The 18620-nt window shown below is 38.4% G+C and overlaps 1 protein-coding gene across 1 annotated transcript; it reads right to left on the minus strand.

Annotated features, from left to right (window-relative positions):
* On the minus strand, positions 1-14413 carry LOC108716684 (protein FAM98A). The gene is made up of 8 exons (XM_018263022.2): positions 14108-14413; positions 8093-8241; positions 5594-5728; positions 5191-5375; positions 4492-4572; positions 3735-3851; positions 2424-2591; positions 1-1384 (listed from the first exon to the last, which is right to left on the minus strand). The coding sequence occupies exons 1-8, from the start codon at positions 14158-14160 to the stop codon at positions 638-640; spliced, it is 1635 nt and encodes a 544-aa protein (XP_018118511.1). The 5' UTR covers positions 14161-14413; the 3' UTR covers positions 1-637.
* Positions 14414-18620: the final 4207 nt, after the last annotated feature.

Below are 18620 nucleotides of genomic sequence, written 5' to 3' on the forward strand. Positions count from 1 at the left end.
CTTTCTTACCCCATGTTCCTCTATGAGGGGGCTGCCATATTTGTGCAGCAGGAGTCCATTAGCATTACAAACTCTAACTGACAGACTGAGGTGGGACAGACAGGTTAACAAATCAGTCAGGTTTATGAACTTAAAGTAATACTGTAATTACTTACAAAAGCAGAACTATCAGCAAAAAACGATCAACGTGACAAAATTTTACTTTTAATGTAGAATAAAAATTTTGAAAAGAAATTTTTTAGTGTCAGTATCACCTTAAATATACAGCTAGTAATGTGTTTATTATGTTAAGTACACCTATCACGTGTAAGTGGTTTGATTGCTAAGCTCTGCAATCAGCATTGGTGGCCAACCATTACTATTCAAAAAAGCTACGACCCTCGAGCCATAAAATCAGACGAGCAAGATTCCTGGTCCAGTACTGGGCTGTATGAAAAGTGTGCATGCGTGCTCGCTGTTACCACGGCAAATTGCACTTCTGAGAAAAAGCAACTGTAGGAGCACACCTTTATGTGTAGGTCCATGCATGTATAAGAGTTGTACAAAGGAGCCTGCATGTTCTTTCTTAATACAACACTCATCTGAGCAGGTTGATTCTATTACCTGAGCTCTATTGTAAGCTGAACTCTCAATAAACTCAGCTTGAGTAGTGTCTTCCTTGTCCAAACCCAGATTGATTATATTGATAACCTCCATGCTGAAAGTGCTGCTCAAATTGCCCACCCTGGTTATAGTTTTGTGCACCCCGACCTCCCCATCCTCCACCTTGATTTCCTCTTCCACCACGACTGCCTCGTCCTCCTCTTCCGCTTCCACGACCACCTCCTCGATCATTGTGGGAGCCACCATCTTGATATCTGTTGTCTTGCTGATAGCCACCACTCTGGTATCCACGTCCAGCATAGGATGATCCTTCGTAATTTCCATAGCCTCCTCCACCTTGGTATCCACCACCTCCCTGATACCCTCCTCCACCTTGGTAACCACCACCTGTGCCCTGATATCCACCTCCTCCTTGATATCCACCACCTCCACCACTTTGGTATCCTCCTCCACTGCCTTGGTAGCCACCAGATTGATATCCACCATCTCGAGAGCCACTGTCTTGATAGTTACTACCAGAGTCTGTCCAGCTACCTTGACCTTTGCCTCCTCTACCCCCTCTGTCATAACCTCCACGGCCACCTCCTCCTCTCCCACCCCCTTGTTCATAGCCTCCTCGTCCTCCATATGACTGCTCATAGCCTCCTCTTCCTCCCCCTCTACTGCTACCTCCACCTTGTGGGGGACCATCTTGCCTCTTCTGCCATGGAGGCATCTCTGGTGGAGGGGGCTCAATCTCATTGGGTCTGCCACCTCGGTCAGGAACTCTTCCCATCAACACCTGGAATAAAATTTGACATGATTTGACACGATCTCCCTCTTGTAACAAATATCTAAAATGCTAAGTTACGGGCTGGAGCTTGTAGTTTTGAAATCAGATTTATTCTATTAACAAAAAACAGAATATATAATACAAAGTTCAAATTGAAATTCGCTTAAAGGAGAAGGAAACCCTGTAGAAAAAAAACCTGTACCCGCACCCTACGTAGACCCCCATCCCTCCAGGCTAACTGCCCACCGGGAAAATGCCCCATACTTTATACTTACACCTCGTCGCAGATTCTGAAAGCGGACTTCACGGCATCCATCTTCGGGGTCCTCGGTAAGCTGACTGGTACATCGGTATGTCGGCGCATGCGCAGTTGGAGCAATTTGCCCGTTTTCGACAACTGTGCATGCACTGAAATTGACGGAGATTGCCGATCTCCCAGCCCAGTCAGAGGACCCGGAAGATGGATGCCTTGAAGTCCAATTCGAGAATCTCCGACGAGGGGTAAGTATGGGGCATTTCCCAGGGGGGCAGTTAGCCTGGGAAATGGGGTTTTTTTTCTACAGGGTTTCCGTCTCCTTTAAAATAGGTTCATGTACTCTGTTTATCCATTAGTAACTTCTCCTGTGTGCTGCTCTATTATGGATTCACTTTACTCTCATTAAGATTATATGTAGACTTTACACTTTAAATCCTATGTTTTTATCAAGTACAATGCATGAAAAAATTGTGCATACTCAAATAGAAAACAATGTTGTGAACATTAATGTGAATGGTCAGCCTGCTCTCATAAATTGTGCAAAGGAGGCAAGGTAGAGGGGCCCATGCCTTGAGCAGCTGTTACTTCCATGGTTCCATGGCGTATTGCTCATATGCCCTCAACTGACATTTTAGTTTTAGATTTTAAATGCAAATGATAACATTCTGTAATAAAATAATTATGCCACTTAAGCTAAGCAAATTAACATTCTAACTGCTAAAATGGCAGCATCTGCACAGAAAGAATAATATATATTATTATATAATTAAAATAGAACAGAGAAATCCTTACCTTATTTATAGCACAGGCTGTTTTTTCCCGGATAGAACCACTGCTTGTTCTCAAAATTTTTGACAAATCCTGTCGGGCTGCCAAAAGGTGGGCTACAGAAATTGTGCCTTTTACTGGTAAAGCTGCACGTTTTGGCTGATAGACTTTCCCCAGTTTCTCAGACTGAGTCTAATTAAAGATAGAGATAATCCTATCAATATAGCACAAGGTGATTCGTTATCACCAATTATTCCACAATTTACAACGCATCAAACAAAACTTTATTAGAAGATTCACTGGTTTTTTGTTAAGGAAAGTGTTCTGAACCACTATGTAGCCCAAGTTAAACTTATTCTTTAATTTCCTCTCATTCCTTAAAAAGAGCCAGAATATTAGGGGCAGATTTATTAAGGGTCCAATTGAAAATTCTAATTAAAATTTTTTTTTTATGGTCAAAACTCTCAAATTTGAATTGTGAATAATCCAAACACTATTTGAATTTCGAGATTTATCAAAAGGTGCCCCTTTAAAAATTCTAATTCAACTATTCACCACCTAAAACCTGCCGCGTTCATGTATAAGCCAATGGGAGAGGTGCAGATACCAATTTGAAGATGTTACTAGCCTTCCTGACATTCAAGTTTTTTTTGGAGAAAAAAAAATTCCATTCGAGTTTAGTCGACTTCAATTGAGTTTTCGGGTCGGTAATATTCGTTCAAGTTTTAGATTTTAATTTTTTTTTTATTAAACAGCCCCCCAATCTGAATTTCGAGAATATTCGACCATTGATAAATGTGCCTCCCCATGTATTGTATGGTAAAATATTTATTTACACACATTTATTTTATGCATAAATACCATGGATTCATCAAACACACCTTAGCAGAATAAAATAAATGGTGAGAAACGCTTTCTGCATGAAGTTTACTATATAGGAGGGAGTTAAGTAACCCCAATTTAGACAAGGATTTAATCTCATGCCTCTATAACCGATCTATATGGCACGCTATTGACTAAAGTCTTTTTTATATGCCAGTAGCAGCCATGATTGTTCTGTTAAAAAACATCACTTCTTCGGTGCAAGTTTGAGTGACTCACAGACTGAAAGTTGCTTTAAATAGACTCTAAAGGGATAACAGGTGATGATTACCCAGCAACAGTGATCAAAATGCCTTATGTGCCAGACAAACATTATTTTAAAGTAAGCACTGTTTTGAAAAAATGTTTTGTTTGTTTTTTTCAAACTTCCCACAAAATGTGTGAAGGAAAATTTAGGTTACAAGATAAAATGGACATTTTAATCATAGAGCACAGTGCTTTCTACATGTTTACCTTTGCTCTGTCTGACCAACCAAACGACTGCACAGTGACATCCAGCCGCTTTACCAACATTTTCCTCCGGACATCATATTCATTGGCTATGGCTTGATTGATTGCTTCAATCTTTTCCTAAGTGAAAAAGTGCAGTTTTAGATCACTTAAATGTTCACTGTAAATTATAACTTTGGTAAAGAAATAGCATGGATATAAATATCATGTGTGCGTTATAAGCTACAAGAGACATTAATCCATTTTTATATTACTTTAATTTTCAGCTGTATAGTATTAACAACACAAGGTTGTTGACCCTGACTTTGACCTAAACATTGGAATGCACAGTGAATGGAAATAAACAACTAAATAAATGCGGTATTTTAAGTGATGATGCGCTGATTTTTTTGCCGATATATATGCAAAAAAGGGAAGGAGAAACCTTACAACGGACTAACATCAGGCAAACTACAAAGCGACTGCTTTTCTCGCCTAACAATCATTCCTACATAAAAAGAACCTGTAATTGCAGAACCTATAATGTGGTCACTTGAGCACAAGCCTTGTAGATTCTACTATATGCTGCACCTACCGTGTTTTTGAACTGTTTCTTTAGTCAAAGTATAAATCAAAAGGACATTTGGTTAAATAAGTTCACAAAGGCAACTAACTTAAAGCACAATCTTAAAAAACTGAAGATATCCCACGGATTGGATACAATTTAAAAAAAACATTCCATGACCACACAGGAGAAAAATCTTGTTATATTTTCACTTACCCAATGAGATGGCCCAAGCGTCTTGCTTAGCAGAGGCTTTCCTACATGATTAGGTGGCACTTTTGATAAAGTTTCCTTCAACTGGAAAAAAAAAAAAAAAAATGATTTCTACTTGTGGCAATAGAATGTGCACTTAGTTTGTACCATCTCTCGGCATCTGCCTCTCTCTCTAGATCTCTCTGTCGCTCTAGATCTCTCTGTCGCTCTATCTATATATAACATTTTTTAGATTTTTCCGCCCTCCACTGAACTAAGCAGAATACCCAGGTGCTACTCATATAAGTATTATCAATTGCAATCCAAACGAGAATGAGTACACACTGGGAACCTTACAATAGCTTATTTTAAAACCATAATTTTATTTAAGTTAATTAAAAACAGGCTGACGTTTTGGTCCACCTCTAGGACCTTTTTCAAGACGAAAAAAAAAGGTCCTAGAGGTGGACCGAAACATCTGCCTGTTTTTAATTAACTTAAATTATGGTTTAAAATAACCATATTATGCACTCATACTCCTTTGGATCTCTCTCGCTCTCTTTTTTGGTTCAAGATAATGGATCCTATAACTATATCTGCAGATCTATTGCTTCATAACAGCAAATACTGCCTTTGGTCCTATTCGAAGAACACAATTACTGCAAAGAGACAAATCATACTCTTCTGCGTGTAAGCACTTGGTAATATTTGTTTAAAACATACTTTTTTTTCAATTCCACTGAAGAACTGGAACATTGTTATATTGGCTGGAGGTTTGGACATCCCAAGTGTCATACAAACACACTTGAGTTCCTTAAACACCTCACTGCCTTCCCCATCTTGTTCTTTTTTTCCTGGGATGTTCACGGCCAGCATTCTTGCAGCTTCGAGCTCAGACAGAAGATATGCTATGCAGTAAACGAAAACAAAAATGTATGTATTTGGTTGTCTGTTCTCAAAACTAAATGTCATCCAACAATAAAAAACAATTTGATGAACAAATGCATAACTTGTGTAGACACACTGTTGCATTGCTAAATGTTTTACTGCCAATTATGTCAAAGTAATTAACTTAAAAGCATACATGCAATATTTAACCCCCTAAACAGCTTAATATAAAACTCACTTAAGAGAAGGAGGCAGTTTGTTTTTTCAAGAAGGCGTTTAGTAACATCCCCTGATGTCAAACATACATATGGGCAATTTATTTCTGTCAAAAGGCCGCTCATTTCCAGCTGGAAACCTTCAGATTCATCAGGACCTGCAGAACACAAGCATAATCAATTTCAGGTTTTTAAGTTTTTCTTAAGAAAAACAAGCACTGTCAGACAAAGCCCAAAGCAAACTTTAGAGCATAGCTGTCACAATTCCTTGAAAGAAAATGTAACAATTTTTATTTGGTTTGAAAAGGGGTGGTTCACCTTTAAATTAACTTTTAGTATGTCATAGAATGGCCAATTCTAAGCAATTTTTCAATTGGTCTTCATTATTTATTTATTTAATTATTTGCCTTTTTCTTCTAACTCTTTACAGCTTTCAAATGGGGGGGGGGGGTGTCACTGATCCATCTAAAAACACATGCTCTGTAAGGCTACAAATGTATTGTTACTTTTTATTACTCATCATACTATTCAAGCCTCTCCTATTCATATTCCAGTCTCTTATTCAAAATAGTGCATGGTTGCTAGGACAATTTGGACCCTAGCAACCAGATTGCTAAAACTGCAAACTGGAGGTGCTAAATAAAAAGCTAAATTACTCAGAAAAACACAAATAAAAAAAAATGAAAACCAATTACAAATCGTCTCAGAAGATCCCTCTCTACGTCATACTAAAAGCTAACTCAAAGGTGAACGGCCCCTTTAAGAGAAGGTGAGATCAAAAAAGAATACGTTCGGTCGAGGAACTCACAAACAAATATATTAACAATAAAAAAAAAAAACACAGCTATAAAATATATTATCTAAAATGCTTGGGACCTAAAGATTTCCAGATAACATAAGGTGATCCAAATTACAAAAGGCCCCTTAAATCTGCTATAAATCATTTAAACATTAAGGGGGTTATTTACTAAAATCCAATTTTATCTAAAGCTCGACCAAACTCCCATCCACGATTTTGCCTATTTATCATAAAAATAACTCATATGGGAAAAAAAATCGAGCGAAAATCCAAATTGTGCTGTTTTTTTAGGACTTTTCTCCAGAATCACTCAGTTTTTTCGGCTTATTGCTCGAAAACCCCGATTTTTTCGGCTTAAACCCAGGGCAAACCACGATATCTTTAAATTGTGGAGGCCATTGACTTATACATGGTCTCGACAGGTATAGGATCTATTATCCAGAATGCTCTGGACATGGGGCTAACCCTAATGTGGATCTCAGTACGTCTAAAAATAATTTAAACATTAATTAAACCCAATAGGATTGTTTTTACCTCCAATAAGGATTAATTAAATCTTCGTTAGGAAACAGTACAATATATTGTTTTATTATTAAAGAGAAATAGTGAATTATTCTAAAAATGTTTAATTATTAGATTAAGTTGTTTCTATAGGAGATGGCATTCCATTAATTCGGAGCTTTCTGGACAACGGATCCCATACCTGTATGAGTAATGAATTGTTGCCAACATCTAAAAATGTCTACATCGGAGAATAACTTTGTGTCATTTTTTATTGGAGTTTGCATCATGGGAATATTGTGTATATTCTTAAAGTAACATTTGAAATTAAACGTTCCATGACAAAATATTTAGGGGATTATTTTTCAAATGTCGAGCTGTTTTTTCCACAAAAATTCGAATTTTCAAGGGTATTTTTTTTTTTTTTTAAATTTGAGATTTATTACACCCGAACCTGGAAGTATCTTGAATCCAAAAATACACCATCTAAAACCTGTCACGGTCATATAGAAGTGAATGGCAGAGATCCCTTGAACCATTTGAAGATGTTAATAGCCTTCATGATGTTCTAGTTTTTTCTGGTGGGTTTAGCTCGAAAACTCTTATCAATTTGAGTTTTTCACCCCGACTACACTGATTTGAGTTTTTTTTTTTTTACATTCGAGTTTTTTTCTTAAATTAGAAACCATTCGAGTTGTGAAATCATTCAAGGTCTAAAAAAGCTCACAAGGTCTAAAATTTGATAAATAACCCCCTTAGTCTCAGCCTTTATGCTGAATCAAAGGAGCTTATGATCAAAGGAGCTTGTGATCACAGTGATGCTAGGTGGGAAACAATATGCTGTTCGACCCAATTAAAGACAAACAACAAAAGGTTTATATTATGCTGCACAATTACATATCTAATATGACATATGTACAGCCATCACAACATACAACCCTGCACCATGCAAATATGGTTCATATATAATACAGAAAACTCTAATGTTGGCTATATATAACCTGGTCTAGCCATGCAGGTTGGCAAATTTTGATAAAATGGGCATTCACAAGAAATAGCACAATAGGCCAGCTATTCGGATAACTGACCATGTGACTCCTGTATGAGTTTCTTAGATGTTTAAGCACAGGGTTTTTGTGGGAGAGAACCTAATTTTTTAAAAATAAGCCCGTCTATTTTTAGAAATTTAAAGAAAAAACAGACACAAAAAAAAAACACTTACTGTTGGTAGCCTCCACGTTTTCTTCTAATTTACAAAACCTTTTTAACTCTGACACAAGCCAGGCACACAGCTTGGTATATTCTGGAGAAACGGCCCCCTTGCAGGCTGCTTGGTTTAAAGCTCCATCATCCATTAAAGTTCCTTTATACCTATTAAAAAAATAAAAAGTTCATAATTGGTGCTGCAATCATATAAGAAAAATTCTCAGTCAAGAGAGACATGTGAAAGGAAGTATACCCCATATTATTTTTTACTTTTCAGCACAGATATTTGATCATTTTAATAAAGGTACTATAAAAAAACATCATGCACCATTTACATGTTATAGTCCATTGTGCAATTTAAATACAATGAAACTTCAATTTTACATCCCTGATTTTAAGTTTTCCCTCATTTTACAGTTTTTCTTGGTGGGCCCACCAATATATGCATAATTTATTTCCCAGGTTTTAAATTTTTCCAGATGTTACATAATTTTTCTCTGGTCTCCTGAAAAACATAAAATGGGGATTTTATTATAAACAAATGCAAAGTTTGCATGTGAGGTCTTAAAGGAGAATTCAACTCTTTAACAAAACGACCCTTACCCCACAACACACGTAGACCACCCGTCCCTCCAGCTTAACTGCCCCATACTTTATACTTCGCCCTCGGCACAGATTCTGGCATCGGAGTTCTACGCAGCTATCTTCCGGGTCTTCGTATCTTTTTCTGGCGCTACGGCAATTTTCGTGTGTTTCGTCGCATGCACATTGCAAACCGGGTATATTGCTCAAACTGCGCATCCGCCGATCTCCCGCTCAGCTTGCCAAAGACCTGGAAGATGGCTGCGTGGAACTCCGATGCCAGAATCTGCGATCTCCCGCTCAGCTTGCCAAAGACCTGGAAGATGGCTGCGTGGAACTCCGATGCCAGAATCTGCGCCGAGGGCAAAGTATAAAGTATGAGGCATTTCCCCAGGGGGACAGTTAGGCTGGGGGGGTCTACGGGTCTTTTTGTTAAAGAGTTAATTTCTCCTTTAAGAAACTTAGACCTATAAGCATGGGAATAGATTTAAAAAGGCAAACAATTAAGACAACCATCATTCCACTGTCCGGAAGATCATCTACAAGTGGAAAAGATTTCAAATAACTGCCAACTTGCCCAGACCAGAAGCAGAACACAAGATGCTGAACAAAGTCTCTGGGGCCTATAGGTAGCTCTCAGCAATACTGATGTCAAAGTGAATATTTCTACCATTGAATGATCTACATGGGAGGTGTGCAAGGAGGAAACCTCGCTGTACAGAAAGAACATTAGGGCAAGAATACCTAGGCAATGACCAGGACTTCTGGAACAATGTGCCTTGGACAGACAAGTCAAAGATTGAGTTATTTGGCACGGTCTCAGAAGACATGTTTGGTGACAACATTTCGCCAGAAGACCCTGATACCAATTCAGAAGCATGGTTGAAATGTTATGACTTTGGGCGGCTTTGCTGCATCATTTTGCTATGGTCCAAATTACCCTAGAAACTATGCATTTAAATGCATGAAAAAGAAATATGAATAGACATGAATACAGAGGGCCTGGATAGAAAGAGGAGTATTAAAAAGTAGCAATAACAACACATCAGTAGCCTTACAGAGCATGGTTTAGATGGGGTCAGTGAACCCCATTTGGAAGCTGGAAATAGTCAGAAGAAGCAGGCAAATAATTAAAAAATTATAAAAGTAAAAATGAAGGCCAATTGAAAATTTACTTAGCCATTAGCCATTCTATAACATACGGTGAGGCCGATTTATCAAAGTCCGAATTGGTCTCATTTTCTGAAAACTACTCCAACTAAATCCGCACAGGTTTCCCCCCCCCTTATTTTTTATAAATACATTTAACCGAAAAATTCCAATTCGGGAAAAAACTTGGAAAAAATTGTGAAAATTGTCTGAGAAATTCGAATCGTACACATTTATTGGATTTTCCATCCGAAAACCCTGATTTTTTCGGGGATTTTTGTCTGAAAACAACGAAATCTTTGGATTTTTGTACAAAACCCAGCGCAGATCAGGATATCTTTGGGACTTCTCTCACTAACTTGTTTACAACCTCAGCAGGTCTGAGATGCTGGATTTTCGGACTCTGACTTTTTACATCCTCGGCGTATAATAAATCACAAAAAATTTGATTTTATAGTGGAAAAAAAAATAAAATAATGAATTTTCCAAGTTTTTGGAATTCAGACTAATAAATTACATCCTAAAGGTGAACCACTCCTTTACGATTCCAGTAAATCCACAGAGGAATGGCTGAAAAAAATGGAGGGTTCTGGAATGGCAACCTCAAATCTCTAAATGCCATAAAGATGCTGTATGGATTAATGAAATGGGCCATGCGTGCGAGAACGAAAGCACCCTAGCTTTTGATCCTTTTGCAACAAGGGCCATATACATTAAGAGCAGGTGTAAGTGATGTAGGATTGGGGGTATGTGGACAAAGGCCATTGGATGTTTTTCTAAAAAGATATACCATTTTTTTTACAAGGGCAGACTCTGTTATACTGCAACCAGATGGGGAAAATGTGTATGTGATACATGCCCAGTTTTCATCTATTCATTAAGCAACTACAAATGAACTATTTCTGAACCAAATATTTTTTTTAATCAGAAAAGAGCTTTTATCCTCTAGGTCTGCAGAATTCCATTTGAGCCATTTAATACTGCTTAAGAATTGCACCATTGTATTCTACACAGCATATCTGTTATTTACTTTGTAAACATGTGACCTATTGCCACATTCAGCTTGAATGCCTCATGGCTACGCAGCCGTTTATTTAAACTATATCTGAGTTTGTGACACAAGCCTATAATTTGCACCAGTGAAGGGTACCCGTCGATATGAACAGTAAGCTTTAATTTTTTTTGTCACTGGTCTTTTACATTTACTACCCTACTACTAGAGACAAATCTAATCCTAACAAGAGAGATTTCCTACTGTACCGTAAAAAGATTAATATAAAAAAAATTTAAGAATTATACGAAAAATCTTATCCTAACACAACACTATAAATATTGTGTAACAAATAAAAAAAAAAAACTCACTGTATTGCAATAAAGGTATCTAACCAAGCAGTTTTACATGTTTGAAGGCAATATTTAACTAAAGATCTGAATCTAAATAAATTAAAAAAACAAGAACTTCGTGCAACGGCAAAATAGAAGTATGATGTCCAATACAAAATACAATTCTACCAAAAAATATATATGCAGCGTGTAATGCATTTGCCTAGATTTACACTATACATCAAACTGCACACGCTAACAAGGCTAGTGCTAATAATATGCAAGCTAATATGAATTATCCACTCTCCATGTGTTGCTTTGTCTTAGCATGTAGAGCCTAAACAGAGAAAACAAGTTCCTTTGAATGACTCACAGTAAAAGGCACAGCTACTAAACATATAAAGAACTTCCAATGAAACCATTAAGAGAACTTCAGAAGCAAGGGACTTGTTGTTCAGAATGCTTGGGACCCGGATAAAGAATCTTTCTGTAATTTGGATCTTCATACCTTACGTCTACTGTACTAGAAAATCATGTAAATATTAAAGAAACCCAGGTATAGCCTACGTTATCCAGAAGCCTGTTACCCAGAAAGCTCTGAATTACGGGACGGTCATCTCCCCAGATTTTAAAATCTGATTTGTTTTTTTCCCTTGTAAGGTATGAAGAGCCAAATTACAGAAAGATCTGGAAAACCCCAGGTCCTGACCATTCTGGATAACCGGTCTCATACCTGTATTCAGAAAATGGCTGCTGCCTGCTTGCTGTGATTGTGGGTTACCAGACTGAAGGAAACAATATTTAAATAAATAATTTATATAAAGGTATAGGATCCCTTATTCGGAAACCCGATATCCAGAAAGCTCCGAATGACGGAATGGCTCCCATTCCCATTGACTCCATTTTATCCAAATAGTCCAAATTTTTAAAAATTATTTCCTTTTTCTCTGTAATAATCAAACAGTAGCTTGTACTTGATCCTAACTAAGATATAATTAATCCTTATTGGAAGCAAAACCAGCCTATTGGGTTTATTTAATGTTTAAATTAATTTCTAGTAGACTTAAGGCATGAAGACCCAAATTACAGGAAGATCCGTTATCCGGAAAACCCCAAGTCCCGAGCGTTCTGGATAGCAGGGTCCCATACCTGTATTGTAAAAAAAACGTTTGCTCATTTAACATGATAGAGGAGGATTTGGAATAATTTCTTAGGGAGACAAGCCCCGTTTAAATGCATTTATAACAGGTATGTAAGTTTGAAGAAAAAAAAAAAAAATTTTGGTTTCATGTTTAATTTCAAAAGTACTTTTATTATACAGTTTTTATGTCTGAGCGAAAGGTCTCTTTAAATGCCATTGCATTTTTATAAAAATGATACATTATCTCATGTACAAATTCCTGTCTCTTATTCAAATCATTGCATGGTTGCTTGGGTAATTTGGATCCTAGCAACCAGAATGCTGAAAATACAAACTGGAAAGCTGCTGAATAAAATGCTAAACAATTCAAAAACCACAAATATAAACATGAAAACCAACTGCAAATTGTCTCAGAATATCACTCTCTACATCATACTAAAAGTTAACTCAAAGATGAAAAACCCCTTTAAAGGCTTGATTACTGTCAAGTCACCAATGGCATGCAACTTATTCCTTCTAGTTATATGAATTTATCTAGCAGTAAATCAGCAGTTCTGCAAAATTTTAATCATCTTTAGAACAAATCATGGATTAATTACCCTCTATGATCAAGGAATTAAAGGGACATTATAAAAATCAATGATACATTTTTTTAAACGTATACAGCTTTGTGTGCAGAGTAGAAGAACACACAAGTCTTACAGATTTTGCATTCTCAAGTAATCATGCAATAAAGGAAGGGGGGCAAGCATTCATCCAGTGAGTCATGACAATCCAGCCATGGTTTCATTGGAGTCTAAAAGGCTTTTCTTTATCCAACATTAAAAAATGTGCAGATATTTAATGACCCCTGCTTAGATTAACCTAGTGTGCTAATCAGCCTTGTACATACCCTGTATATATATTTTGTATAGAAGTTGTTGTTATTCGTATCTGGAGAGGAGTATAGCAAGTCTATGGCTAATAGGGATGCACCAAATCCACTATTTTGGATTCAGCCGAACCCCCAAATCCTTCACGAAAGATCTGGCATAGGAAAGAGCTGTCAGTGCTGTTTAACAGTGAAACCATAGGTAGGGAAAAGTGGAAGGAGGTTGTTGATGACAACATAGCGATCAGCTGACAATTTTACCAGCCCAGCCACTACAAAGTTAATAACAGGTAATAAATATAACACATAATGCCTATGGCTCAGGCTGAAATAAAGCACATTAAGGGGCATGTTTACGAACATTGGAGATAAATATCTGGAGAGATTTCTGGAGATGTTGCCCATAGAAACCAATCAGATCTTTCCTTTTGTTTTCAAAAGGTGGCCATAGATGCAGAGATCCGCTCGTTTGGCGACATTGAAGTGGGCGATATCGGGCTGATCCGATCGTGGGCTCTAGGGCCTAACGAATGGATCAGAATGCATTTGAAACGGGTGGTCGGATTGCACGATTTTTTAACCTGCCAATCGAGATGTGGCCGACTTTCGGCCAGATATCATTTGGGGGAAGCCTAACACATGGGCGATTTATTGGCCCGTTTATGGGGGCCTTTACTTATAGGTGGCTGTTTGAAACGAATTGCTGATTGGTTGCCAAGGACAACATCTCCAGAAATCTCTCCAGGTAGTTATCTCCAATGTTAGTACACATGGCCCTTGAGATCTAAAGGATTCGTTTTGACTCACAGTAGCTTCAAATTTATTAGGAATATGATGATGGAAAAAAAAAGACAAGCTATCCCTTCTCTGCATGAAATCCTATTACACAGCAGCACGTCATGTTACAGAGATAGCGAATACAAATGGGGCGAGTTGAAATCTCCGCCATTCAATTACACCCATACCCAAGATCCTCCAAAGCTTCTAAGATGTCATTCTCCATCGTGTCGCAGTCCATGACGTCAGCAATGCTGTGGGTGACACCTGCTGCACAAAACCGCGCGTTAACACAGAGAAAGCCCCGGTAGGGAAGAATGGCGGCCTTGGGGAAGGGAGCGCAGCAACTCGGTGCCGTAGTAAGAAGTTATTACGATGCCGGATACCACGTGCGCACGATCTTACTACCCTACTAGGAGTCTCCACTCCCTCAGCAGCTACCAGACGCTGCCCGGCTGGCATTCCCTAGGACCCCAACTCCTCCTCTGGTTCTATTGCGTCATCAGACTGTCCATTTAGGTGCCTGTTTATACAACATACAAAATCCAGTGCGCCTTTTCTTTTGGCCGTTTCTACAGAGGCGGTGACTACTCTGCAGGAGTGCAGAAAGTTCTGTAAACGTATTTGACACGCATAAATCGTTTAAAGCGGAGTTGAGAACGAAAACAGTCAGGCAATAGCGCGGGGCAGCCATTAGCCATTTGTGGGAAGGACTTCAGCAAATACGGTCCATGTGGAGAGAAAAGCGCACATGGTCACGTGGGAGGTTGGGCTTGCGAAGCTGTCAAAGTGACAATTATTGAAGTTGCTGGCGAGCGTTGTAGCGTGTCCCGTATAATCCCCTTTTCAAGGAAATGTTGTCAATACAAATATTTTGCTGTACACTGCTTCTTTTTCATGCCATGTATGATTGTTTGTATCTATCAAGAAAAGGCTTTTACTTTAGAATAAGAGTCTGCACTCACACTGCTCCTTTCCACAGATGGAGATAATGGGCAGTTCAGTACAATATACTCCAGTGTCTGGGTTCAATGAAATGCACATCTGCACAAAAATGAGAACTACTGGGCACACCAGGAGAGAAAAATGAGCGATTTTCTTGGTTTATAAGAAAAAAAGGAGCACACAATGTTTCATAAAAGAAAAGTAGTATTTTGGGTCATTTGCCCTGTATTGAGCAATAATGGCTTATTCTACACATTGACTTTATGTGTTAAGACACTCTTAATATAGTTTTTTTTAATATGGAGGCCTACCATGCTAATGCTGATCCAGCATGCTACCAGCTCCAATAACCATACAATTATTTATCCCTATCCAACTCTTCTGCTGGTGAAGGTACATGCTCCCAAAAAGTTGTATATTATTAAATAAACACAGGGGACATTCCCACATTGTATGGTCTTGTGCAGGTCAATTTTTTCCTTTTTTGGTAGTATTGAAGTTGAACTTAGAGTGGACCTGACACCTACACATACAAATCTGTATAATGAAAGTCCTTTGCAAATTAAACATGAAACCTAAATTATTTTATTCAGTAAAACATCCATACCTGCATTCCTAGTACACAGAGGCCCAATCAGCTCCTCAACAGCCCACTTAATAGTCACTTTCTAATTCTATGGCATTTTACAGCAGCCCCTCTGGCATTTGCCAGAACCCGCAGATTGCCAGTCTGGGCCTGCCTGCTACAAAGGTGTTTAAATATCTGAGCTGTGAATCACGGATTATCTGTCCCACCTCTATGCCTGAGGCATAAAGGTGGAACAGTCAGATACTTTCACTTTCCATTCAGCAATTCCTACATGTCACTGCTCTCTCGACATCCCCCCTTCCATGCCCATGCACTGTAGTTTTGTAGGGCACTGTGTATGGGCATTAGTTCCCCCATTCTGGTGTTTACACAAGATTTTGGGGTGATACACAATTTTTATAAATAACAGTGTCCAGGCCCCGAATTTGTGGAAAGACCACCTAAGCCCGGGCCTAAGATCGCAGGATTTTGGGGGGCGGCATGCCGCCCAACCACATCCACATTGGTTTGGAATCTCTAGGGCTGCTCAGGAGATACAATAGTTTTTTCAATTTTCCATGTGCCAATTCCCAGTGCTCCCAACCTGATGATGAAAATTTGTGCATGTGCACAAATGAAGAGAAGGGTGAAGAGGTGATGAACAGCAGCAGGCCTAGGGGTGCCTATTATATAAATACGGCCCTGACAGTGTCCACAAAAATGGCACCTGCCTTCTTGCGTGGCTGTGTAATTCCAAGACTGCAGGAAACACAATTTAAATAATAAATATAGTGTAAGCAAAGATTATTTTGCTCAACTAACATGATAGAAGAGAATTTTGAATATTACTTAGGGTGACAGGTCCCCTTCAACTTTAATTACAGCCATGCTCAGAACTTTCCAGCCTATCCAACAAACACTGTTCTTTTTGAAAACATGAATTGATGTCATAGGCGTGGAGGTGCTAGCGGAGCAAAAAAGTTGTTCATCCCTAATTGTCAGCTTCATTGCCCCAGCAGTTCTGTAAAGGAAGTGCCCACGACGTCAGCAATGAAGATGAGTGATGATCTCTGCCATCTCTCTTTGTAATTCAAGGGGAGATTGCCTTTTTAAAATTTTGTGTAAACAAGGCGAGCAAAGGGACATTGAAAAATATGAATTAATCACCACATCATAGCCTCTCCCCATTACATCATCGTTTGGCCCACAAAACATCACCTGCTGCAGCCCTGACATCACTAATTCCCCCCCCCCAACTTGGCCTGCCACCCACCTGTATTTAAGCTATTGAAAAGGTGGCAACCCTAGACATACCCATATAAGTACTAATACAAGTACAAATAAGTACTAAATTCTGTTATGGCCTACACTCCCTCCAACCTAATTGGCATATGACATAGGACAGTCGTTGTGCATGTACCATTACAGAAGAGAGTGGTACTCCCCTTTCCCCTAAACTCTTCCACATGATTTAGCCTCAAGTATCCAGGTTGGGTTTTAAAAAAAAAAAAAATATATATAACTTTCTTCCTATATATGTGTGTACCTGAGGTCTGCACCCCTAAAGCTGCCCCCAAGGCATGTGCTCTCAGTGGCTATTTAACACTGGTTATCATGCTAAATTCTCAGTGTACACCATAAATTCACACAAGCCTCAAAATCTGGGTATGAGTGCAAAGATTAAAGATAGAAATAGATTTTACAATGGCAACAGTTTCTACGGTTAATCACTGTGTATGCGTAGTGCAGTGTTATATTAACACATTATAATGTTTGCTGTGGACTTTATGTTGCGTATGTATGTTACGAACTGGCTGATGAATATGCCGCCCTGTGCTCCGCTGCGCTGTTCTGCATGTGCTGTCAGTATGTTTGAAGGGGACACAATTCTGGTGTAACACTGTGCAGGGATAACGCAGGGAAGGGGGGCCAGTGGGGATTTTTGACCGTGGGGGTTTAGTTCTCCTTTAAGTGAACTGGGGACCTTTACACCTTAAAGAATAATTAAACCTTTGGAAAACAATTTTTTAAATTACTATAACTCCAAAATCACATACTTTACTTCCAGCACATTATTTCCTAGCACACAAGCACAAATCTGCAGCACAGATTATCCCCTTCCTGTAACAGCTTTAGTTTACTGAGTCGGTCCCCACCTTTGACTGGCTAGTTGGTGCCAAAGGCCTTTACTAAGCAAACCAGAGGGGTCTAAACAAGCCTGCAGGCTGATGTCACACATGGGGAGGAAACAACAAGGCCAAGAAGAAAGAACTCATAATGGCTGCAGTGTCAGGGCGACAGTGTTGGGAGAGATTCTGGAAAGATATTAAGCAAGACAAATATACCAAATCTTAGGTATGCATTCTGTATATGTTGTAACTGCATTAGGTTTTAGGTATTAAGCAAATGGAAAGGTTAACATTTCTTTGATTAAATACATGTTTCTGTGCGGCAGAATAGTGGAATGTAAACATGGAATATAAAAATTTATAGACAATTAAAAGTTTTATCATTGCAAATAATTGAAGATTTCCTTCAAAGCTGCTGGGATATTTCTATGTTGCTGTTTGATACATATGCTCCATAAGTTAAAATCTATGAAGATATTTTTGATTTGATACTCCTAATACTGGTGCTCCTGTTGTGCAGGGCCACCTTGTGCAAGATAGAATGAAAAAGCCAGCTATTTGCTTAAAGAAGAACTAAAGTTTAAATCAATGGGGGAGGGGGAGGCAAAATATTAAGCATCCCCACAGTCATTATAATGCTTTACCTAATACCCCCCACCTTCTCCTTTAAAACCCCAGAAACTACTGTCTTCAAACTTGTGGGGGTTTAGTTAAAGTACTCCAAAAATGTTTAGATGTAGAAAATAATTGAATCGTTCACTTTGTCATTTTGTTTTGAAGTGTGATTTGCAGTTTATCTCTATGTTAGCTCTGGAATGAGACAATTGGATATTTTGTACTTCTCAATGGTACCAGTTTATTCATTAAATTCATAAAATAAGGATTGTAAATGTGACAAGGCTTGATAGGAAATAGGCAGGGTTTTTGACAGATTGGGGTGTGTTTGGATGTAATTGGGTATGATCGGAGTAGGCCGTATTTGTCCAGTTTAAGGGAATTCCAATGTGTAACATTTGAATATATTATTTTACCTTGCATTCATATTATAAGTTGTATGAT

This window comes from Xenopus laevis, chromosome 5L (genome assembly GCF_017654675.1).
Source record: "Xenopus laevis strain J_2021 chromosome 5L, Xenopus_laevis_v10.1, whole genome shotgun sequence".
NCBI lineage: Eukaryota > Metazoa > Chordata > Amphibia > Anura > Pipidae > Xenopus > Xenopus laevis.